This window comes from Eschrichtius robustus, chromosome 1, assembly GCF_028021215.1.
Source record: "Eschrichtius robustus isolate mEscRob2 chromosome 1, mEscRob2.pri, whole genome shotgun sequence".
Lineage (NCBI taxonomy): Eukaryota > Metazoa > Chordata > Mammalia > Artiodactyla > Eschrichtiidae > Eschrichtius > Eschrichtius robustus.
The window spans coordinates 39,478,078-39,502,986 of record NC_090824.1 but is presented as its reverse complement, the minus strand read 5'-3'; the positions used below and the strand labels follow the sequence as shown (position 1 = coordinate 39,502,986).

The window sequence follows — 24,909 nt, the reverse complement described above, 5'->3', positions numbered from 1 at the left end:
GAATTCAACAAAGGAGAGTTGGAATATCAGCCCCACTCTTTATTATAGGTATGACCACTGGGGCAAGTCACTTACTCTTTCTGAGCCTCAGTTTTTTCAACTGTGAAATAGGAAGGCTAATATTCTTCACAATGAGTTTTTAATTCATATAAGTTGTCAAAAAGCATTGCATGCTGTGAAGTGTTTGGCAAATGTTAGTTATAATTATAGTATCTTTTTTCTGAGGTCTTACCACATCAGGGAAATGATTGTAAGTTTAATATACTTTTACCTTTTAAAATGTCACAAATTTGAGTTTAGTAATGAATAAATGATATTGAGCGCCTGTTATGTACTGGGCTCTGTTCCAAGTGCTTTAGAAACATTGTGCAATCTAATTTCCATAGTGAATTGCAAGGCAGGGGGTAGTGTTCTCCATGTTACAGATCAAGACATTTAGGTGCACCCAGGTAACCTGATTGGCCCCGTGCTGTGCCATAATTGAGGGAAGATCCAACACTAAGCCTTGTTTTGTGTGATTCCAAAGCCATTGCTAATTTTTTTCACACTGACTCATTTTTTCTCAGTGTCTACTGACCAAAGTATATTTCAATTAGAGGGCAGTTTCGTATTTTGCTTTATGCTAATTGCCCTCCTGAAGCCCAGTGGTGAAGGGTCTATTGGATTGCCCATTCCTCAGCATTGACAATATGGCTGTATTATATCCATATTGCTAACATCAAGAGTCTTCGCTAGTCCATTTTTATATTTGTTAAGATTCCAGCATTTAGAACACATTTTGGACAAATGCTACAAAAGATATTTCATCTCAATGGCACATTTTCCTACGCACATAACAAATTTGCTCTTAACAGAAAACACCTGTAGACTCTTTGGAATCATGTTAAAGATGGCTTGCAGCCCATTTTATAGTTCTTATTTTGACTCCATGTATTATTCATCTTTCTAAGCCTTCTTGTTCATGCTAGGTAATGCAAAATGCCTTTCTCCTAAAGGCGTGATAATTGTCATAAAAATTATAGGCTTAATTAGCTTCATCACTACTCCAGGGAACCCTAATAAATAACCCACATCTAATAGATGACACAAGGAAGTTAACTAATGGCTGCGAGAAGGCACTTTACATAAGCCCAGTATTCTTGACTTTTACTTATGATTGCCCTACAGTTCTTGGTAGAGAATAAGAAGAGTAGATTTTCCAAAGTGATTTCTTCTTTGAAAAATGCTAAACATTAACACACTTCAGTAGATGAACTTGTATAAGATTTTGATTTGGGGTTTGGTTACCTGGGGGCCATATCATTGGAGAGATTTTCTTTTCTCTCAGAATGTATCTGACTCTCTCCAGGAGCTGATAATCCTCTAAAAACCACACATGCTTACAGGCTTCCACTTGAGATTTCACCAAAATAACATAGATTTTTAAGGCATAGCTCCTAGAAGCTGGTTTCCTTCTTAGGTCATCACTCTCTTCTTCCAGCCAAGCATCTGTCATCAGATAGGAAGTGAGTTCAGAAAACTACCTAACAACCTTTAAAAGACCGCGAGCACTATTATTCTGGGGATGGCACACTTCTTTTCTGTTCACAATTACCCTTGGTCAGGATGATCAAAATATGTGAGAAAGCACATGGCTCAGGAATTTGATAGTTTTTCCCCATGCATAAGCAAAACTCTTTAATGTTTACTGTTTAGTCATTTCCTGTGTTTGAAATGACCTTAATTGAACACTTTTATAATTAAAATGTAATTCTAATTAAAACGAAATTTAAAGAAATATAGCCCCTAGGAATTTATCGGTGGCTCTCCTTTCATCTTTATTTATCAGTTGTTAACTAATTCTTTATTAGATTGCTAGTTTATTCTGAGTATTTTTTTTTTTTTTTTAATTATTTTATTTTATTTTATTTATTTATTTTTTATGGCTGTGTTGGGTCTTCGTTTATGTGTGAGGGCTTTCTCTAGTTGTGGCAAGCGGGGGCCACTCTTCATCACGGTGCGCGGGCCTCTCACTATCGCGGCCTCTCTTGTTGCGGAGCACAGGCTCCAGATGCGCAGGCTCAGTAGCTGTGGCTCACGGGCCCAGCTGCTCCGCGGCATGTGGGATCTTCCCAGACCAGGCCTCGAACCCGTATCCCCTGCATTGGCAGGCGGATTCTCAACCACTGCGCCACCAGGGAAGCCCTATTCTGAGTATTTTGAGAGGCCCTGGTCATGTTTGTGGTAGGAGCTTGTATGTTAAACACACATATACACATATTTTTTGTTGTTTTGTTTTATACTTCTCATACTAATGAAAATTCATCAACTATTTTAATTCAAATAATGAGCCCTCTCAGCTACCACAGACTGTATATGTATTTTCTTTTCTAATCCAGGGACCTAGACCATCTTTTCTTCTTTCTTTCTCATGTGGTTTTATTTTATTTTTTATTAAAAAAATTTTATTAGAGCACCAGAATCAACTTAGTTTTGGGGGCTTTCTTACCACTTAGAAAACAGGATACCAGGTGTATAACTGGTATTACACTTGGCATGTTCCAGCAATTAAGTTGAAATTTACCTATGCAGCAAAGGTATCTCCATGGTTACTCTGCCAGCTCTTAGCCCTTTCGGCTTCAGACTGCTTTAATATAAAATGAAAGTTCTCTAGTGTTGCTAACTTGGTAATTTTTCAGATTCTAGTTGTAGGTGCCCTTTTGTCTTACTATTTTGGAATATAACAACTGGACAACCTTTCATATATAGACTGAGATTTGGTTTCTTTCCAATCACTCTGAGATCATCTGACAATGGTTATTGACAAAAGTAAAGAACCAGTCCCTGAAAAGGTGACTTACTGCTGAATACTACATCCAGCCTCAGTATTAAAATGCTTTTTGCCCCACACTGGTAAATTCTTGGGTTTTAAAGTGGAAAGGAACTGTTAGAGGTCATCTACTTTACAGATGAAGAAAAACAAAGGAATTAGGGCTACTTAGCTTTAAAATTTTTCATTAGTAATTTTCATTCATTCATTCAACAAACTTTTACAGTGTCCCTACCCTGTGTGGGTTCTGGAGCTATAAAGTATAAACACAGTCCCAGCACTTATGGTCTCAGAGTCCATTGGAAGAGAAAGATTGACCAATAATTATCACAACAAGTAAAACCTTATATCATAAAGGCACATTCAAAGCACTCTGAGGCCACAGCTTTGATTATAGATAAAGAGTTGACATAATAGTTTCATTTTAAAGAATAAGTAAGTATTTACCAGGCAGGGTAGGAAGAGAAGGCACCTTGGACAGAGCAAACAGAGGTCAGAAAAGAGCACAGTCACTTTGGAAAATGCTTAGTGTGTTAGTGTTATGGGTAAATAGGACTTCAGAGTGAGGAGTGGTGAGGAACGGCTGAGTTCCCACTGTGGGGCCGTATTAGTGGGCACAGCTCACACACAGCTGGACATTCAGTTAGGACAAAAGGTAGGGCCCTGTGAGTTGTGCAAATATTGAAATAGTTGCAAGCTGGTTGATAAATAGCCATTGATCTGAGACCCCTCCCACTGTCCTGTTTCACCTCCCAGACCTCCTCACAGCTAGTACTTCAGCAATTAAAAGAGTTGACACCCAGCTGGAGGCCTTTAGGGACCCCCCACCCCACCCCCAGCAGTAAGGGCAGTAAGACAATGCTGATTGTTAATTTTTTTGAGCATCTCTCCTCTTGTTTGCCATGGTAAAGAATGTAAACTTTATCCTACAGGGTAGAACTTGAAAACTAAATGCCTCCAGGGGTCAGGCAGGCTACACAGAAATGAGTGAAGCAAGTGGGTATAAACAGCAGGAAGAGGTGAGGACTGTAGTGAATTGGAGGCATTCAAATTAATTTTTAAAAAATTCTGTGTGAACAAATATGAATTAACATTTGCTATTGCTCAAATTTTGCAGTAGAAGAAATAGGAAGCCACAGTAGGTTTTTTTTTTTTTTTTTGTGGTTTGTTTTTCAACTAGGGGAGTGATGCAAGATTTATTTTGAAAAATATTGCCATGAGGGTTTGATGGACAGAGATTTCAGAAGACATGGAGACATAAGACCGAAAGCATGGGTTGTTACTAGTTCCAAGATTGGATAAGAAAATGCTGGTGTAGATTCAAAGATTTTGGGTCGTATATGAAAAAAAGTTTTCTCTGTATAAAAGAACAATAAAAAAGATTATTGGATTATTAAGAAAAATGTCATTTCTATCTTAAAAAGTTTCTTGTACCTAAGGCACAGTGATACAGTGTTTTTTCAGGGAACTTTCTAGGTCTGGGATGCCCCAAAGCATATTAATTTAAGCAAAATATTTGTGGAGGAAAAGCAAACAAACAAAAAAAACCCTGTGGGTGGTGAAATGGGGTGGAACAAATGCTGAAAGAACTCTTCAGTGTAACCAAGCAGGGGATTTGTATGGTAACATTAAGATGTTTTCAACAGTTCTGAGTAGGTTTTGTTAATCAGTTTAACACATTTGAGTACATACTATATGCTAGACACTGTTTTTGCACAATTTTAAATAGGATTTGTTAATTCATTTATTGAGAATTTACTATGTGCTCGGCATACTTGCAGGCACTGGGAATAAACTAGAGAACAAAACACACTATCCCTGCCTTCATGGAATTTCCATTCTAGGGGAGGAGACAGGCAGTAAACCCGATGCAATATCAGGTTTGGTGAGCAAACCTAGAGGATAGATTGAGGCCGGGGAAGATTAGAGACTGAAACCAATTAGGTATGTAATTTCTGAGGAAATTCGAGTGTGGGGAAAGGTGATAACTCTACAAAACGTAATGGAAGTGAGTCTTCATAGACCTCAAATTAGCAGAACTTGGGATGGAAGGAATGGAAAGGGGGAGGGTTGAATGGAGAAATTCACAACCACTAAAATGTGAGTCTGGAGTGTTGAACATTTGTTGTAGCAAAAATGATGTGCTAGGTTTTGATGAGCTGAAGTTGAGATTTTGGTGAGTTGTCTCAGCGTAGCTATTTCCTTAGATTAGCATTTCTCAAACGTTGGTGGTTATCAGAATCACCTGGGGAACCTGAGAAAAATGCAAAGGTCCAGAGCCTTTTCCTTCAACTAGCCTGGGCCTCTGTGTTTTTTATTAGCTCACCAGGTGATTCTGATACAGCAGAGTTTGAGAACCACTGGCTTAGATAACCAGACACAAGTCTGGAAAGAGGGATTGAGTTAAGGGCTGGAGATGTATATTTTAGAGTTTTTAAAAAGTGTTAATTGAGACTTATGGATGGGTCAACTCTCCCAGCTGTTGAGTATAAAGGGGGAAGAGGAGAAACTGTAGGACAATTGAGTGATTGCATATATGTAGTTGGTGTTTAGACAAGGAAGAGCCAGAAAGACAGACACATGAATTATTCAGCGTCAGGAAAGTGCAGAGAGCTCAGTTTCCCTTTAACTGGAATGTGGGCTCCATGGGGATAGAAACCTCAGGGTTACCTTACACCTGGCATTGTGCCCAGCACTTAATAGGCGCTTAATCAGTATTTGTTTATTGAATGAATCAATGTATGGCTAGCACAGAATCTAAAGAGAAGTTTTTCGGAGGCTGTAGGCAATCATGTCACATGTAGTAGCCTGAGGTCAAGATGGCTGAAATTTACAGGATTGCTGATAGATTTGGTCAGAAGGAAGCTATTACTATAAAAGAGATGGGGTGATTAAGTGCAAGCAGGAATTTAGGCTCTGCTGTCATGTATAACATTCATCCTGAGCTGTGGATGAGCAGTGTAAAGGCAATAAGATAAGTATGTACACACATAACGCACATAACATATGATTATGTATACACAGGTATATGTGTACATGTTTATATCTGTGTGCATACATGCATATCTGTGAAAGTATAGATCTTTAGCCCTAGAGTGTTCATCGTGCCCTGTTGCTCTGTCGACGTCCTGTAGCTGTCTCCTTCAGGTTATGAATCTCGTGGGAAGGAGTGTCTCCCAGGAGTCTCGCAGGCTGTAGAGGGCTGTCTTTGGGCAGTTGGAACACAGACAAAAGCAACAAAATGCTCTGGACATGTCTCCAATAAGCTGTGTAATCCACTTGCCACCCTCAGTCTTTCAGAGGTTGGTTGTTTCCCAAGAATAGGTATAATTTCTAGAAATTGCATAAAAATATAAAATCCTGCTCTAAGATTTGTTAAAAGCTTTTTAATTCCAGGCACACATTTCCTTTGAAAGGATAAATCTTTGTGTCATGAAGCAGAGATGCTTATTAGCCTGCTGTCTGTGATCTGCGGATTCATAGATGAAGCATCCAACCTTTCTTGGATTTTGAAATGTCATGTCCGACTGCCTCTTAATGAAGATTCATTTATCCCTTTTCACACTGTTAAGTACGGTCTATGGGGATAGACTTCTCTCAGTCCACAGGAATAGAGCCTATTAGTGCTAATGGAAGTTCTGCACATGTCTGCAGAGGTGAACAGGCATTGAAATAATTTATTGATACCTTTAGACTTTTACAGTCGCTTTTATTTAGCTGCCTTAAGGATTTCAATGATGACCCCTTTTTGTCCCCAAATACTGTTTGACATTGATTGTAGGAATCTGGTGATGGGCCTGAGGTTGTAACTTTAACAGGTGTAAGTATTTCTTTCCTCTGTTTCAGCTGAGAAGTTTTGAGAGTGAAATATTCACAGCCATTGAGAGACCTCCAATTTAATTTCTCATCATGCTTGTTCTATAGTTCACATTAAGTCCAGAGTATTGAAGGAACAGAACAAGTGGACTTGTAGACATCAGATAGCTGGCCATGCTGTTGACCATGGCATCTCAGGATGCTCAGAACCTCTTCCAGCCTCTCTCTTCCTGGATATCTCGGGTTTATGAAGCTCTCCAGCAAGCAGGAGATACGTTATCTGCTTTGCTGGTTAACTTCAACAAACAAGACTCTAAATTGAGTGACAAGCTAGACCAGGACTTAGATGATATTCAGATTCAGGAAACTTACTTTGAAGATGAAGAACAAAGCAATTGGAGTCAAGAGGACATAAATTCCTTGTTTCTTGAAGTGGATCATTTCTCCTGTTGTAATAGTGATTTGCAGGACTCTGCCCAAAGTTCAAGCCCCAGACTTAGCCAGCATGCAAAGGACTCCTGTTCCATAGTGACCCAGTGGCCCAATCAGACCCTTGATGACCAAAAGCCACCACATGTGCTTTCTTCTATTGCCAAGGAAGAACATCACCTTGAAAAGCAAAGGAGTGGCCTTCAACAGGGCTTTGACAGCCACCTTTCTGGTATTTTAGAAAACGTTAATGGAAAAATGCTAGGTAAGCTAGCCAGTAATCATTTTCTATGGGTTTGTCCAAAGGACATTTCTACTCATTTTATTTTTATTTGTTTTAGTTATCATTTGAATTTTATTTTTATCTCTTATACCTTTCCACATACTGGCTTCTTAATGAGAGTTGTAATCCTTAGGAATATTTTCAATATATAAAACTTTGGAAGATCCACATTGGTGGGCTCCATATTCCAAAACAATAGTTCTGAGCAAGTGAAATGGTGCAAACGAGTCTATGGGTTCTGTTTGAGAAGCCCCTCGTGCATATGTCATACTGCTTAAAACATCTTTTAAAATATTCTCTTTTTTTTAAACTAGGTTAGGAATCTCTAGATGTTACTATATTATTCAGTGTGAAATCCTGTGCAAAAAGCCATACTTGTTGCAAAATTTTTAGTTGATAACACTCCAAGAACACTTCTCACAGTGTTGTACTGAGACGTGATGTGAGATGACAGTAGATAGGAAATCTTTGAAATAAGAATAGCTCGCTTTTCTTCTAGCCTTGAATGGAAAGGACACATTTAAAACAAACTGCCTATAGAGCTTCATCCTGTCAGAACTGAGCATATAATGGGCCTTCAATAAATGCATAATGAATATGGTGAAAATGTAATTAACTCTATAAAAGTAGCTGTAGTATGTTCTGGCATAAATTTCTCACGCTTCTGTTACTCTAAGCCTGAAGTAAGGACATTCCATTTTATTGAGAGACAGAGAGATACCTGATAGGCAGAGAAAGGTGTTGGGTGTGTATATAGGATGTGTGTTTGTAATGCACACATAGCTCATGCAGGTTTTCAGATCTTTTAATGTAAAAGGTGAACTCATTAATTCTCTTCTTGTCGGAGGGAGCAGACTTTTTCGGAATACTTTCTTAGTGTCTTCATCCATTTTCAGTGACCCCTCTTAGCTTTATCTTTTTAGAGGAATGTTTTATCCAGGTACATACAGTCTTAGTAAATGAAGAAATATAATTTCATATTCTTTTTATAATGCTTTCTTTAAAAAAATTTTTTTTATTGGGGTATAGTTGTTTTACAATGTTGTGTTAGTTTCTACTGTACAGCGAAGTGGAGTTCCCTGTGCTATACAGCAGGTCCTCATTAGTTATCCATTTTATATATGCTATTGTTTATATGTCAATCCCAATCTCCCAATTCATCCCACTCCCCCTTCCCCCCCTTGGTGTCCACATGTCCGCTCTCTACATCTGTGTCTCTATTTCTGCCCTGCAAACCGGTTTATCTGTACCATTTTTCTAGATTCCACATATATGTATAATGCTTTCTTGATACTCTTACTCAAATTAAAGTATTAAATGCTAGAATGAATTGGTGAACCAAGGTAGCCTAATATTCTTTCTGAATCTGATAAACTATATATAAATGCAATTGCAAGCCTTTTAAAATTATCTATAGAGATAATCCTAGAAATGTCTGGACTACTAATAGGATTTCTTAGATTTGACTTGGAATTTCTATTCCTATTTTAGAAAATTCTTGCTAAAGTTGAACTATATTTAAAATTATTAACATGACTTTGGCTCAATAGATGCTTAACACTGGCTTCTGTTAATTTTTGTAATCGTTGTAATAATCTAATGGCAATTAAACAATTGTGTTCATTTGTTCATTCGGGAAATGTTGATTCACTAGACTGTAGCCTTCTGGAAGCCAGCAGCCGTGTCACAGATTCATTTCTGTATCCTTACTATCAAACACAATGTTAGGTATATAATAGGACATCAAATAATAATTAATGATGGAACAACAAGGAAAGCTAACAGCTCTACGAGGTAAATACTACTATTATTCTCACTTCACAGTTGAGAAAATTGATGATTAGAATTTGGGACTCTACCCAAGACTGACATTTAGAAAGGGGCAGAGCTCAGGTAGTCTGATTCTAGAGTTTACACATATAACTCTCCCACCCCCACCCTTTTTAAAGTTATAATTTACATATAGTAAAATTCATCCTTCTGTAGTGCACAGTTCTGTGAGTTTTGACAGACACACATGGTCTTCTAACCACCACGACCATCCAGGTATGAAATAGTTCTATCACTCAAGTCCCTCTGGGGCCAGTCCTTTTCCCTACCTCCAGCTCCTGGAAATTGCTGATATGTTTTCTCTTTCTCTTGTTCGCCTTTTCCAGCATGTCATATAAATGGAATCATGCAGTTTGTAGCCTTTTGAGGCTGGCTATTTTCATAATGCACTTATTGTAACACCCTTGAGATTTATCTGTGTTGTCATGTGTTCCAATGGTTTGCTTTTTTTTTTTATTGCTAAATAGTATTCCATTGCAGGAAGGCCCCAATTTGTTGATCCATTCAGCAGTTGAGGGATATTTGGGTTGTTTCCAGTTTTTAGCAATATGAATAAGGCGACTATAAACATTTGCAAAATAGGTTTTCGTGTGAGTATGTTTGCAATTAGGTGAATACCTATGAGTGGGATTGCCGGGTCATATGGAAAGTATATGTTTAACTTTATAAAAAAAAAATCCACTGTTTTCCAGAGTACAATTTTGCATTCTCAGAAGTTATGTATGAGATTTCCAGTCACTCATATCCTCACCAACACTTTGTGGTATTATTCTTATTATTTTTTAGCCACTGTCATAGGTGAGTGGTGATAACTCATGTAGGGAGATAATTCTCCATTGGTGTCTTGCATGTCCTATGAGCAGGGCAGAGCCACAAACAGCCTTTTGTTTTGGATTATCTTTTCAAGGGTGTTTGTATGACAGCCTTGGAAGATAGTGTGTCCCTCCAGGGCACATGGGATATTTGTGTGCTGTCCAATCTAATAAAGTTAATGTCTCTCTTCAGGGCAAAGCTTAGGCAAATTTGCTTGCAAATGATAGAGGTTTTCCAAGCTTGGTGTTCCCTGGCGACATAAACCCATTGCATGCACGGAATCTATCTGGGCCTGCCTCTGCATTACCCCCATGGTACTTGGAAGTACTGTGAGTAATAAATTGTCCTTTGTCTCTAACCCAGGAATCTTGCATCTTTGCCAACATCTATAAAACAGTAGCAGGCAAACTTGTTAGATGCAAGTAGGATAAAATCGTAGACCCTTCATAGGTTTTAACATCCCATTTGGCTTTAATTTGCATATCCTTAATAACTAGTGACACTGAGCATATTTTCATGTAGTTGTAATCTGTATGACTTCTTTGTAGGGTCTTCAAATCTTTTGCCCACTTTCACTGAATTGTTTGTTTTCTTATTTTTGAGATTTGGGAACTATGTTTATATTCTGAATATGAGGAATGTACTTTAAAAATATTTTCTCCCAGTTTTGTGGCTTGAATTTTCATTCTCTTAACAATGTCCCTCAAAGAACAGAGATTCTTAATTAAATGAAATCCACCTTATCAAGTATTTCTTTTATGAATTGTGCTTTTGGTATCATATCTAAGAAATCTTTCTATAACCCAGGGTCAGAAAGATTTTTTTTCCTGTGTTTTATTCTAGAAATCTTAAAGTTACGGATTTTGCATTTAGAGCTATGATCTATTTTGAGGTATTTTTTATATGATGCAAGGTGTGGATTAAGCCCTCCCCTCACCATGTAGGTGACTAATAATTCCTATACCATTTGTTGAAATGACTATTCTTTCTCCATTGTTTGCTCTGATATCTTTGTCAGAAATCTATTATCTATATAAGTGTGGGTCTATTTCTGGACTCTACATATTTTCCCATTAATCTACATTTGTATTCTTTCTCTAATAACACACTGTCTTGATTACTATAGCATTACGGTCTTGAAATCAGGTGAGCCCTCAATTTTATATTTTAAAAATTGTTTTGACCATTCTAGTTGTTTCCATATAGTTTTTAGATTAGGCTTATTGATTTTTACAAAAAAATTTGTTGAGAATTTCATTGGAATTTTGTTGAATCCATAGATCAGTTTGGAGAGAATGACATGCTAATAATAGTGTGTCTTTACGCAAGAGGGAAGAGATATGGGGACATATGTTTATGTATAACTGATTCACTTTGTTATAAAGCAGAAACTAACACACCATTTTGAAGCAATTATACTCCAATAAGGATGTTAAAAAAAAATAGTGTGTCTTTAAATCTACGAACATGGTATACCACTTCATTTATTTAGTTCTTAATTTTTTTCACCTGTTTTGTAGTTTCCAGCATACAGGTCTCATACATATTTTGTTAGATTTATACCTAAGTATTTCCCTTTTCTTGGATATAATTGTAAATCGTATACCTATAACTTTAAATTTCCAGTTGCTACTTGCTAGTATATAGAAATGCCATTGATGTTTGTATATAATCTTGTATTTTGCAACCTCCCTAAACTCAGTGATGAGTTCTAATTGCTTTTTTTTTTTTAACTTATTTATGTATTTATTTATTTTTGGCTGCATTCGGTCTTTGTTGCTGTGCGTGGGCTTTCTCTAGTTGCAGTGAGTGGGGGCTACTCTTCGTTGTGGTGCGCGGGCCTCTCATTGCGGTGGCCTCTCCCGTTTCAGGGTGTGGGCTTCAGTAGTTGTGGCTCAAGGGCTTGGTAGTTATGGCTCGCAGGCTCTAGAGTGCAGTCTCAGTAGTTGTGGCTCACGGGCTTAGTTCTTCCACGGCATGTGGGATCTTCCCGGACTAGGTCTTGAACCCGTGTCCCCTGCATTGGCAGGCGGACTCTCAACCACTGCGCCACCAGGGAAGCCCCACCTCTAATTGCTTTTTTATAGCTATTTTGGGATTTTCTACATAGATAATAATATAATCACACAAATGACAGTTTTATTTATTCCGTTTCAATACCCATGTCTATTATTTCTTTTTCTTGACTGATTACAGTATATTATCATGTTGAATAAGAATGGTGAAAGTGGGTATATTTGCCTTGATCCTGGACTTAGTGGAAAATCTTTGTCTTTCACTGTTACTTAGTAGTTAGATGTAGCTTTCTGTAGATGCTCTTTATTATATAGAAGAAGTTTCTTTCTATTCCAATTTGTTGAGAGTTTTTAATCAAAAAGGATGTTGAGTTCTGTCAAGTGCAGTTTTGCATCTGTTGAGCTGATCATATGATTTTTTTCTTTAATCTGTTGAAATGAATTATACTGATTAATTTTTGAGTGTTGAACCTGTCTTGCATACCTGGGTAAAATCTGCTTGGTCGTGATGTACTATTCTTTTCATATATTGCTGGATTTGATTTGCTAATATTTTGTTGAGGAATTTTTATCAATTTACATTAGGGATATTAGTCTATAGTTTTCTTTTCTCGCAATATCTTTGTCTAGTTTTGGTATCTGGGTAATGCTGGACTCATAACAAGAGTTGTGAAATGTTTCTCCTTTTTATAGTCTGGACAAATTTGTGTTAAATCAGTATTTATTTCTTAAATATTTGCTAGAATTTTCCATTGAAGTCAGCTGAGTTTGGAATTTTTTTGTTGTTGTTGGAAGATTTTGAAATAAAAATTCAGTTTCTTTAGTGTGTATAGGATTATTCAAGATGTCTGTCTTTCTTGAGTGACTTTTGGCAGTTTGTGTTTCTCAAGGATTGTTGTTTTTCATTTCATCTATGTTGTTAAATTTATGGACATAGTATTTTCTTGTTATCCTTTTAGTGTTTGTAGGATATATAGTAGTCTCCATTGTTTCCTGATATTGGTAATTTTTATCTTCATTTTTTGCAGGGGTGTGGGGTCCGTCTGAGTAGAGGACTATCTATATATCTATATATTTTTCGAAGAACTAGTTTTTGGTTTCATAAATTTTTCCCTATTGTTTTTCTGTTCCTAATTTTCTTGAATTCTGTTATTTATTATTTTCTTCCTTCTGCTTGCTTTGGGTATAATTTGTTCTTTTTTCTAATATAATCATTTAATGGATGCATTTTTCTAAGTGCTGCTTTGTCTACATCGAAAAATATTAATATGTTGTTTTTATTTTCATTATATTAAAATATTTCCTAATTTCCCTTTGACTTCCTTTTTGATGCATTGTTTATTTAAAAGTGTGTAGGTTAGGTTCCAAATGTTGGGAATATTCTAGATAACTTTCTGTTACCAATTTCTGGTTTAATTCAGTTGTGGTCTGAGGACATACTTTGTATTACTTTAGTTTAAAAATATTAAAGTTTGTTTTACAATCCTGAACATGTTCTAACTTGTTGAATGTTTCATGTGTACTTAAAAAGACTGTGCATTTTGCTGTTATTGGATACAGTGTTCTATAAATTACTTCAAGTTGTTTGAGGCTGTTTTTAAGATTTTCTGTATACTTATTTTTATACTGATTTTGTCTACTTATTTTGTTCTGTTGGTTACTCTACTTGTGGATTTGGCTATTTTTCTCTTTTCTGTTCTTTCAGTTTTTGCTTCATGTAGTTTGAAGCTCTGTTGTTAAATACATACACATTTTAGAAATATATTTCTTCTTGATGAATTGACCTCTTGGTCATTATATAATGTACCTTTTTGTATCCCTGGTAGTTATTTCTTGACCTAAAGTCTACTTTGATATTAATATGGCTACTCCAACTTTCTTTTGATTAGTGTTGGCATGACATGTTCTTTTCTACTCTTTAACTTTAAATCTATCTTTATCTTTAGAGTGGGATTCTTGTACGTGGCATATAATCGGGTCCTGCTTTTTTATCCAAATTGACAGTCATTTACTTTTAATTGGTATGTTTAAACTGTTTGTATTTAATGTAATTATTGATAATGAATTAAAATCTGTCATTTTGTTAGATTTTTTTCCTATTTGTTTCATCTATTCTTTGTTTCTTTTATCCTATTTTTTTCTGCATTCTTTTGGATTGAATATTTTTGTGATTCCATTTCATCTCCACTATGGGCTCATTATTTTTATCTCTTTTAAAAAAAGTTTAATGATCATCCTAAGATTTTACAACATATATCTTTAGTTAATCACGTCTATCTTGAAATAATATTGTACTGCTTCAGGTATAGTTAGATGATGTTACAACAGGGTACTCCCAATTCTTCCTTCCCATCCTTTATTTTTTTGTTGTTACATATTTTACTTTTACATATTCAATAAATACTCAATACGCTGATATTTGATATTTGCTTTAGTTGGTTGGTTATCTCCTAGAGTGATTAAAATAAGAAAAGAATTCTATATTTACATCATTTATGTCATTTGAAGCACTCTTTAACTTTTCTTGTTCATATATGCAGCTAATGAATTATCTTAGTTATTGTTTGTCTGAAAAATATTTCTTATTTAGTTTTGAAATAAATTTTAGATACGTATAGAGTTCTGAGTTGACAGTTATTTTTCTTTTAGCACTTTAAGGTTTCCATTTCACTGTCTTGTGGTTTGTATAGTTTTCCTATGAGAAGCATGTTTTCATTCTTACGTTTGTTCCTCTGCATATAATGTGTCTTTTTTTCTCACTGGATGCCTTAAAGATTTTGTCTTTATCTTTGGTTTTCAGCAGCATATATCTAGGGGTGTGTGTGTGTGTGTGTGTGTGTGTGTACGTTTATATTTGTACTGCATATGTGTATGTGTGTGTTCTGGTATTCATTTTTATTGGTGTTCTCTGTCCTTCTTGTGTCTGTGATTTAGTGAGTTTCATTACTTTTGGAAAATTCTTTGCCATCATCTCTTCAAATATTTCTTCTAATCCATTCTCTCTTGCTCCTTCTTCTAGTATTCCAATTATACAAATACTAGCCCATTTGATATCATCCCGCAGCTCTTGAATGTTCTTTTTCTTTCCTTCATTCTTTTTTTTTCTCTTTGTATTTCAGTTTGGGTAGTAGTATCTAATGACATAGTCTTCAAGTTGACTAATATTTTCTTTGGTTGTATGAAGTCTGGTGATTAGTCCATCAAAAGTATTCTTCATCTCTGTTACCTTGTTTTTCATTTCTAGCATTTTGATTTGGTTAAAAATTTATTTCAGTTTCTCTGCTGAAATTCTTCATCAATTCATGCATGTTTCTCCCTTTTTCCACTATTAATATGTTTTTAGCATATTAATCATAGTACTTTTAAATTCCTTGTGTGATAGTTCTACCACTTGAGTCATATCTGAGTTTGGCTTTCTTGATTGCTTTGTGTCTTGACAGTGTATTTGTCCTTTCTGCTTTTTTGCTTTTCTTGTATTTTAGACTGAAAATTGAACATCATATGTAGGGGAAGTAAATAGTATGTCTGCCTGGAAGTAGGTGAGCCTTTTCTAGTGCTGGGCCTTTAGTGTGAAGGGGTTGAGTCAGTTTAGTCAGAATATGAGCTGGGTTTCGGTTTTGGTGTTGTTATTGTTATCTCCTTGTAGTATAGCCTTCAAAACCCTCTATTATTACATTGTGTTTAGGGTAGGGGCTTGTTTGCTACAGAGCTTTGTCAAAATCTGCTCCATCTTCAGCTTCAAGTCTCTTCTCGTTGCCTGTACCTCAGAGAGGGTCTCTGTTTTCAGGCTGTTGGCCCTTTCCCAGAAGGAGCCTGATGTTATTCATTACTTGGTGTTTGCTCATATGGTGTTTTTGTGTTGGAAGTTTCTGTTTTCTGCTGTTCTGGAGCAGCCTCTGTCTTAGGCAGGTGATATGTTCCTGTGTCTTGGGTTAGGGCCTTCTTGGTAATCTTGCCCCTCCCTCAGAGGTAGGGGATTTCCACTGGTCTGACTCCGGGACTTCTTTCTACCTCTTCCCCAGTGGTGGTAGTTTTTATTCTGTTCTGTTCACTCACCTTAATGTGTCTCTACCTATGGTCTGAGGATGATGGGATTTGCTGCCCTTTCCCAAGTGGCTTGTGGCTTTTATCCCATAGTGGAGAGATGAGAGAGGAATCCTGGTGAGACTTCTGATTTTGTCTATAGCAGCTGCTCTTCCCCCTACTCTAGGACTGTACCATGAGAGAACCTTTCTCCACTCCTGCCCTGCCCCGCTCCACTCTGTCTTTCTTGTGCGTACCAGGTGAGTTCTGTGGGGCCAGGCTTCTAAGTGGGTTTCGATTTCCCTGGGGTTTGTGGCTCCCATGGGTTCTCTACTCTTGTACTAGTACACACTTGGTCTTTAGAAGTTCTTTGAAAATATTAGCTTAATTTTTCTTGCCAGCTTGTATGAATCCAGCATCTGCCCCTGGCAAGCAAACGCTTCTGTCCTTTCTCCCATGGAAAGAAGTTTTCTTTTTGTAACTTTTGGATTAGTTGGTTGCTTTATGATCTCAGCTCTCTGATGAGATTTAAAATGTGTAATTTGACATATTATGCAGATTTAATTTTTATTTAAAGAGCGAGAGCATTATTTCCAATTTTTCTACATCCTAAGTGGAAGCTGGAACATAGAGCTTTGCACACTTAACACTAAACTCTAAAATTGGACATTCTCATTAATTTGGGTGGCATGTTTGGGCTTGGAGATAAATGTACAGATAAAATATTGGTCTTAAGGAGTTTTCTAATGCCTAAGAGATAGTTACATGTAAGTAGTCCCATTTTTAAAAGTTTGTGGAAAATTAGAACAGTTATCTACGTGGTAACTTTTGAGGTGGTTTTGCCAGTGGTGATCAGAGAAGGTTCCACAGAGCAGATGATATAGGACTACAAACCCTAAGAATGAATTATAATTTAAGAGGTGAGTGGAGAGAGAAAGGCATTCCATTTGAAGGAATGGCATGAACACAGACACGTGGACAAGACTGACATTTTCAGGGATGGGGCTAGTAGCATAGGCTGCAATTGGGAAGGTCTTTGTTTTTTGTGTTAAGGATTAGGTTTTGTCTCCTAAGCAGCTGGGAATCTCAAAGAGCTCTTAATCAAGTGTGATACCAACAGAACTCCATTTTACAAGGATAACTGTGGCATCAGTTTGCAGGCTACGCTGGAGGAAAGGATATATGTTAGGGAGCTATTGTAGTAGCTGGTAAGAAGAAACAGTGTGTAAGCCGATACGAACACATAAAGAGAAATAGTTGTCCTTATTTTGACATAACTCCCCCTAAAAGGCCTCTCAACTAAAGAGAGTCTTTGACAGGGCTCTGGCGGGGCAGTGGGGTACCACCTTATCATTGCTAGGTGGAGGCAGAAGTCCAGGTTTCCCTCTTGGCCTCCTTAACCCTTGAAGGAGTGCTCCTCACTAATGCTGGGTTGGATGGCAGGTCCATCTCTCCATGTGGTCTCCATTGACATGGAGGTGAAGGTAGCCACACTGATGGTGAAAATCCTGAGTCTCCACTAGACTTCCTCTGACACCACCCAAGTAGAGTGGGGCAGGGGTGCCTCATTACTTCAGGTGGGGTGCAGGTTCCCCATGTGCCCTTCACTGATACTGCGGGGGTACAGGATGCTCATTACTGGCCATCAAGGATGAAAGTTCTGGATTCCTACTCAGCCTTCTCTGGCATCCCCTAGTGGGGATATTGGGGTCCCTCGTTAAAGCTTGGTGAGGATGGAAGTCTAGGCTGTCTCTCTGGCCTTTGCTGGCATGAGTGAGGGTGGGGGACACAGTTTTTTCTGTGCTATTTGGCTGGATTTAGACACTTATTGTCTAAAACTTTTCTGTTTGGGTCGTCTGTCCATTTCCTGGCCCTTTGCACAGAGAGAACAGGCATTTCTTGAGTTTTTTGGTCTGTGCTCATTGGCGTTTCTGGGTTGCCAGCTTCCTCAGCTTCAAGTCTGAGATATATGAGGCAAAAGAACCCAGAAAACTCACCTCCATGTTCTTCCTTGAGTCTCATGGTCACTAGCTGGTCTGCCTTCTTCTCAGCATCTTTCAGTCTTCTCATCTTTGTTTTATATACAATGTCTAGAGTTTTGAGTTGTACTTGGGGCGAAGAATAGGAAAAAGTATATCTGTTCTGTCTTCCTTGGAAGTGAAATTCTTCAAATTAGTCCTTAATAGCATTATGACTTTAAATCCCTCCCACTTCTCTCCATTTCACAGTGAAAATAAGAGGAATAGAAAAATGATAAAGGGTGGCATGTATGTATAGGTAGTATGGGGAGAAACATTCCTCTGTAAAGAGATGTCTTGTATGATGTCCTTCCTCAGTTAACCAAATATTTATTGAATGCCTACCATGTACAAAGCATTGGGGGGAATGGACAAATCTACACAAGCATAAGCCGTGGACCTCTCCTTCAGATTATTGAAATGCTTATACCATTTGTTTAACATGTTCCAGAAGACGCAAAAATGCTTTTAATTCCCTGGCTCTTTGGTGGAAGTGGGAGTTGGGAATGCAGCAGAGACCTAGAATGAGACAGCCCCGTTAGCCCAAATCACTCATGACTTTATAGATGGAGGAGCTTTACTGAGTTGTCTCTAGAGAACTTCCCTCTTTCTCCCTCTCCCTGATGAGATGGAGTCCACTGATTTACTTCAGATGCCTTATAGACAATGAACAAAAGCTCTTATTCCTCTCTTTCGTCAAAATATTTAAATGCCCTAAGGACCCTCTGAAACTAGAATATGGGAATGGACTCTCAGCTGCAAGAATATTAAAACCCTTGTTTTTTGGGGGGGTTTTACCTGCTGATTATTACTCTTAAATTATCCTCACTTGCTCATTTTTTCCTTTATACTGGAGATCATGTCAGCCTCAGTGCATGGGCTGCTTTGCAGTCTATTAGAGAGATGTATTTGGAGATACACTAAGAAAAGGCAGCATTTTAATCAGTGATTTATATGCACTTTTTAAAAAGCCTTGTCAAGCCTGCTTTTCCCATTTAACCTTGAATTCTTTTCATAACGTTGTATCTTGATTTTATGCTCCTTAATGTGCCATATTTTTCTCCACAATAGATTTTAAGATAAATTGGCCCAAAACAAGAGGGATGCTGAATGCTTTTTGTAACCATGGAAACATTTCTGGGCACTTACTGGGGACCTGGTTGCCAATAGTAATGTAACAGAGAAAATAGATACACTTCATTTAGCAGTTGCCTATGATTAAGAGGCAGATAGAGTCCTTTTAGTGCCATCTCAAGATAGGCTTTTTGGTTTAAAGACCCAAATCCCAAACAGCAACTAACTTCTCAGTCGAGGAGCAATTATGACACCTTTAATATGTGATGGGAAGGAGTTCTATTGCATTTTAAAATCATCTTTGTTTTCAGTTTTTCACCTCATACTTTTTTGAGGCTGTTTTTCAACCACATATATTTGTTTCCAAGAAATATGCTCACTGTTTCCTGAAATAGCCTGCTAATGGAATTAATGTGTTCTGAGTACATTGGCATGTAGAACTTTAGAAACACTCTTTGACTAGATGGAGTGTACTTAAAAAATAGAACAGCAGGCTTTGAAATCATGGTGATATAATTTGACTTTTCAATCAGATTATTCGACAAGGCTAATGAAACATGGGAAAATCCTGTCCCAACCAGTTCTTAGTTACTGGTTGGTCTCAAGCTTTTATGGGTTGAAGGTATTTTGTTCTGTCGATGTTTTGGGGATTGCTTGTGGCAATTGAGAGTAGATGGTATCAGGCAAGAGCATGCAGTTGATTTATAAATTACACAGACTTCATTTCTTTTCTATAGGATGTGTTACTGAACGTGAGGTGCTGCATCCTGCCTTTCCTTTAACTGCAATACTGGAACTTTGCTTTTTCATTGCCCAAGTGATTTCTTGAAAGTAAACCCATCCCTAGTTAAATTTATCTTCATTTGTTAGTACTTCATTTGATAGCATTTGCCACCATGTCATTGGTTATCCAGAATTGTCCATGAAAAAGTTTGAGTATTCTGCAAAAGCTTCAGAATTTGTTTTCTAAATGCTTTATGAAGTTGATTTTCTTGCTATGTTGACTTGCATGTTTTAGAAAAGGTGGGTATTAATGAACATGCCAGGAGCTGATGTCCAGTTTTCAGAGCCTTGATATTTAAGGCAAGGAGGTTGTTATTGCCATTGTTACTTGTTTTGCAACTTTGTGTCATTTTAAAAGGAAATTTCAGACATGTAACACAATTTTATATGGACAGAAGTTAGAACACGTAACTTATATAAATGGTCAAACAGAGATTCAATTTTTGCCTTAATTTCTGGATATTTTAACACACGGTAGGACATTTTTAAGGACAGGTTTAAAATGAGAAAGCCCGTTTTCTATTTTCCTCTTCTTACCACCATTAGGAATGGATTAGAGGTAAATTATGCTACAAATAAGCTTAAATTCCATGTTCACAATTCCCAAGGAACCAGAAAATTTTCCTTAATAATGGAATTACTTGATAGTAAAAGCTCAGGAGTCTTCCTTGCCCTGAGGCACACACCATAATTGAGGCAGGTGTATTATTTTTTGCAATTATCTAGCTCAACAGGGAAGAAGCCAGAGCCAGGTAGGAACTACAGCTTAATAAGAACTTTTTTCACTTATGTACCTTGTTTCTTCTTGCTGAGGGAGATTCTTACCTGTATTGTTCGTGTGTTGCTTATCTTTTAAAATAACATGGAGCATTTATCCTCTTCTCTTCTTCCCCTCTTATCTTTTCCTTTGTTTGGTAAGTCCCCTTTCTCCCTCCCTGGTACTCTTTTCCAGTGTCCACCCTTGTGGAGAGTGTTTCTGAAAAGGAGCCTTGCAATGGAAAGAGTTGATGAGGTGTGATTATAAGTTCCTCTTCCCTTTGAGCTCTTGATAATTATACTAAGGGGTGGTCTAGGCCATTGCTAATGGAGCTTTTAGTGCCCTTCACATTTCCTAGTTTTTAAATTTATGAGACATTTCAAAAACATAGAAAAATATAGCATCATACAGCAAACACCCACCACTTAACTTTGCCAAGTCTTAACATTTTGCCATATTTAATTCAGATTTATTTTAAAGAAGCCATCCAGGATGGAGGTCATTGGAGTCCCCTGAGGACCCCTCTTTGTTTCTTCCCCTTCTCTCCCTACTAGGAGTAAAACAAACCTAAATTTGGGCATTATGATTCCTATTGTGTTTTTATTCTTTTGCTGCAGGTATTTGTAAATTATGTGCCACATAATTTTGCATGTTTTAAAGCTTTATATAAATGATATAATATTGAACGTATTTTATTCTGCAACTTGTTTTTGCTTCCACTCAATGTTACACTTTTACATTGTTCGGATACATGTCCATATGGTTTATATTAACTGCTATATAGTAATCCACTGTATTAATTAACATTCCATTTAATTGATTCATTCTTCTGTTGATCTAATTTATCCATTCATATGAGCATCTAATTTATTTCCCAATTTTCACTACCGTAACAGATAATTCTGCAATGTAAGTATATCTCTGAGCACGTACACTAGAGTGTATTTAGATGGGATATATGAAAGAGATAGTCCTATTTTGAGCCCCTTTTGTAAACAGGGTAATTTCTTCCCTCGTTGAGGTCCCTTGAATTGATACTCTTGCTCTAGTGCCACTTTTTCTTGCGGTGGTTCAAACTGGTTCCTTTTCCCTATAACGAACAAACATAACCAATAGTGTGTGTAAGGCATTAAAGGAATCTACAAGTTGTCTGTGTTTTCCGTAACAAGTTTAAATAATGAGTGAGAACATGGGGCAGTGATACCAAATTTTAAGGGGTGTTACAGGCTTCTTTGAAACTTTAATGAAAGTTATGAACCTACTTACGCAGGAAGATACATACATAACATATCAAACTTTTTTAGCAATGAAATTTCATGGGTTTCTGCACCACCCAAAGTTCATCTATGGTACTCTGGCTTAAAGTTGACAAGGTTTACAAAAAAGAGCTAGTGATAATACAGTCAGAAGTCAAGCATTGTACCATTTCATTTGAAGTTTGGCTTTTTTCTTATGAAAATAAAATTGGAGAAATGCATTAGGATATGTGCTGGTTTTTAAACTATTGTCTCTCAGGTCAAGTCCATTCTTCCATATCCTGCTTTGGATGTTGGGGCTGGAATTTTGCAAACTCCAGTTTGCCTTTGCTTGAGGGTATTCTCTGGTCTATGTCAAGAGGAGCCGTAGAGGGATAGCGGAAGATGGGAGGTAAGGAGAAAGGGCTTACTTTTTCCTGTCTTTGCTCACTGTTCCTGTTGTTGGCATCTCAGCACTGCCCTTCACAGTGCTGTCAGCAGTGTGGGTTCTAGTCCCCAGCTTCTTTGAACATTCCAGATCCAGGCTCGTTGTACTCCACTCAGAGGTGACAGCACTGACCAGCCAGTTTCCCCTCCTTAGACGTCTGAGCTGCATATCCATAGCACCTCACCTCTGAGCTCCTAGTTTATAATAACCTTGACCTCTTCCCTTTGCTTCCCCAGCCAGAAGGGTGGTAGCTGCTTCCTGCAGTTACAATCTCTGGGCTATTTCTGTTCCTCCTTCTATTTATCCAATACCCAATACCTGTGGCACCAATTCTCTATATTAAATTCCCTCTGTTGAAATACCTATTGTGGGTTTTGTTTTCTGACTGGACCTTGACCAGTGTAGTAATTAAAGCGTTGTTCAAGCAGTTGTGTAGATTTTGAAATAGTCTCTGTTAATTGTGCAAGAGCTACAATTTGCAGGTGAACTGGGACTTTCTGGAGATGATAGGTAACTGGCACAATGGACATCTAAGTCTTACCCATTCTGATGTTCACCAGGTAAACAAATTAATATAACATAGGTGATAGATGCCATGTAGAAAAATAAAACAGGATAAGGGGATAAAAATTAATTGGGTGAGTGCTATTTTATATAGGGTTGTCCTTCCTGTACTTTATATAGAATGACCTGTCTGGGAAGACAACAGTTATGTAGCGATCTGAAGGAAAGAGCATTCCTAGTAGAGCGAACAGTAAACGCACAAGCCATGGGGTAGGATGAGGACTGTGTTTGGTGGATTGATTGTAAAATGTGGTTTTGCTGAAGCTTATCAGCATCTGGTCATCGGTAATACTGTCTAGTTATTACTCTGGAGTTTCTGTTGTTCTTGAGATTTTTCTGATGTTTCATAAATCTTTTGCTTAAGGATGTCAGGTACAGGATTATCACAGGAGACTCTCTTGTTCACGACACGGATGGACTTCAAGAACTTTTATATCATTTCAAAAATCAGTTCCTTTGGGGGAAAAGAAACCATTATGAAGTTGGAACTTCAAGCATTATCTTCTTAAGCTGTGATATCAAAGTCTATTTCAAAACTAAAATAAGAACTTCAAGTTTTTCTGGGACTGCCTAGTTTTTATCCTGTTTTGATCCTGCAAAAAGCAGCCACTGCTTGTATGGAAAGTTTGAAAATTGCTCTCCTGCATTTAGACCTATAATGACAAGCAGTTACTTTCATTTGAGTCTGTGCTAGATCAGTTTTACTCGTGATACTTCCCTTTGCAAGGTTGGACTTCTTAGCTGTAAAATGGCATTGAGGCAATATTGTTTATGTACCAGAAACCATGCTATTTATACAACTGAACTAAACTCAAATTATATGGAGAATTTCTCAATTCCTTATAAGCAAAGAAGAAGAGTGGTTGAGCTCAAGTAATTGACAAATGGGGGGGTAAATCTCGTTCCATGAGAAGGTATATCCAGGAGTTCAAATGTTGTCTTTGGAATTTGGTTTCTCTCTCTCCCTCAGTCTCTTATTTCTGCATCCATCTGAGCTGGTTCCATTCTCTGGGTCCATGTGTAGTGAGATGGTCTCCAGAAGCTCCAGATTTACATCCTCTTAGGTTATAATCTAGTGGAGAAAGAAATGCCACTTTCTGGCAACTTAAAAAAAAAAATCCTGGGGTTAGCACTCATTGGCTTGATTCTCTCTGCTTGGCTTGAATTATGTGGCAAACCTTAGCAATCCCTGAGATCAGGGAAATGTGGAGCTCTGATTGGCCAGGCCTAAGTCACATGTCATTCCTGGGGTTGGTGGAGAGAGATCTTTACCAGAAACGTGGTGTGAGCATAGAGAACAGGTGGCTTACCAGAAAAAAATCAGGATTCCAGAAGTTGAAAGAATAGATAATCCGGTGGCAACGAAACAAAAGCTCTACTGGAGGAGCCTTTCATGGGTGTCCCCACTGCCTTTACATTGTGCACTGATCAGAAGCCTGTTCCAAGGATGGACCTGGACCCCTTGTGTCACCACATATGGCATATTGTCATCACAGGTGCCACGAACACCTGCTTCTCAGTGCCTACGAATGCACGTCTCTTACAAGTCAGAAAAAGCAATGTTTCATTTGATAATTTTGATTTAGATCATGGCTACTCCCTGGATATTAGAAAATCTCTCTAACTCACCCTTTTAGATTGGTTTAACTGCACAATTAACTGAATGGTGTCTGAATTAGTTATCTATTGCCGCATAACAAATTACCACAAACTTAGTGGCTTAAAATGATATGTATTTATTATTCAGTTTATTTGGGTTAGGAATCCAGAAATGAGTTAGCTGGGTCCTCTGCTCAGGGTCTCACAGAGCTGCAGTCAAAGGATCAGCTGGGCTGCCTTCTCATGTGGACATTCCAAGCCTTCTCATATCATGGGCAGAATTGATTTCCTTGTAGAAGTAGGACTAAGGGCCCCCGCTTCATGCTGGCTGTTGATTGGAGGCTGCCCTTCACTCCTGGAGGCTGCCTGTAGTCCCTAGAGGCTGCCCACAGTTCCTTGTCACGTGGGCAACG

At 37.7% G+C, this 24,909-nt stretch overlaps 1 protein-coding gene across 6 annotated transcripts in view; it reads left to right on the top strand.

Moving 5' to 3' along the window:
- Window positions 1-24,909, top strand: part of SYT16 (synaptotagmin 16) — a 255,974-nt gene that overhangs the window by 133,383 nt on the left and 97,682 nt on the right. Inside the window, exon 1 of one of the 6 annotated variants that reach the window (XM_068524010.1) lies at window positions 6,800-7,319. The exons of the other annotated variants lie outside the window; for them this stretch is intronic. Within the exon in view, the coding sequence (XP_068380111.1) occupies window positions 6,800-7,319 (520 nt within the window). Of the gene's footprint in view, window positions 1-6,799; window positions 7,320-24,909 lie in introns of those variants that run through there. 6 annotated transcript variants of the gene reach the window in all.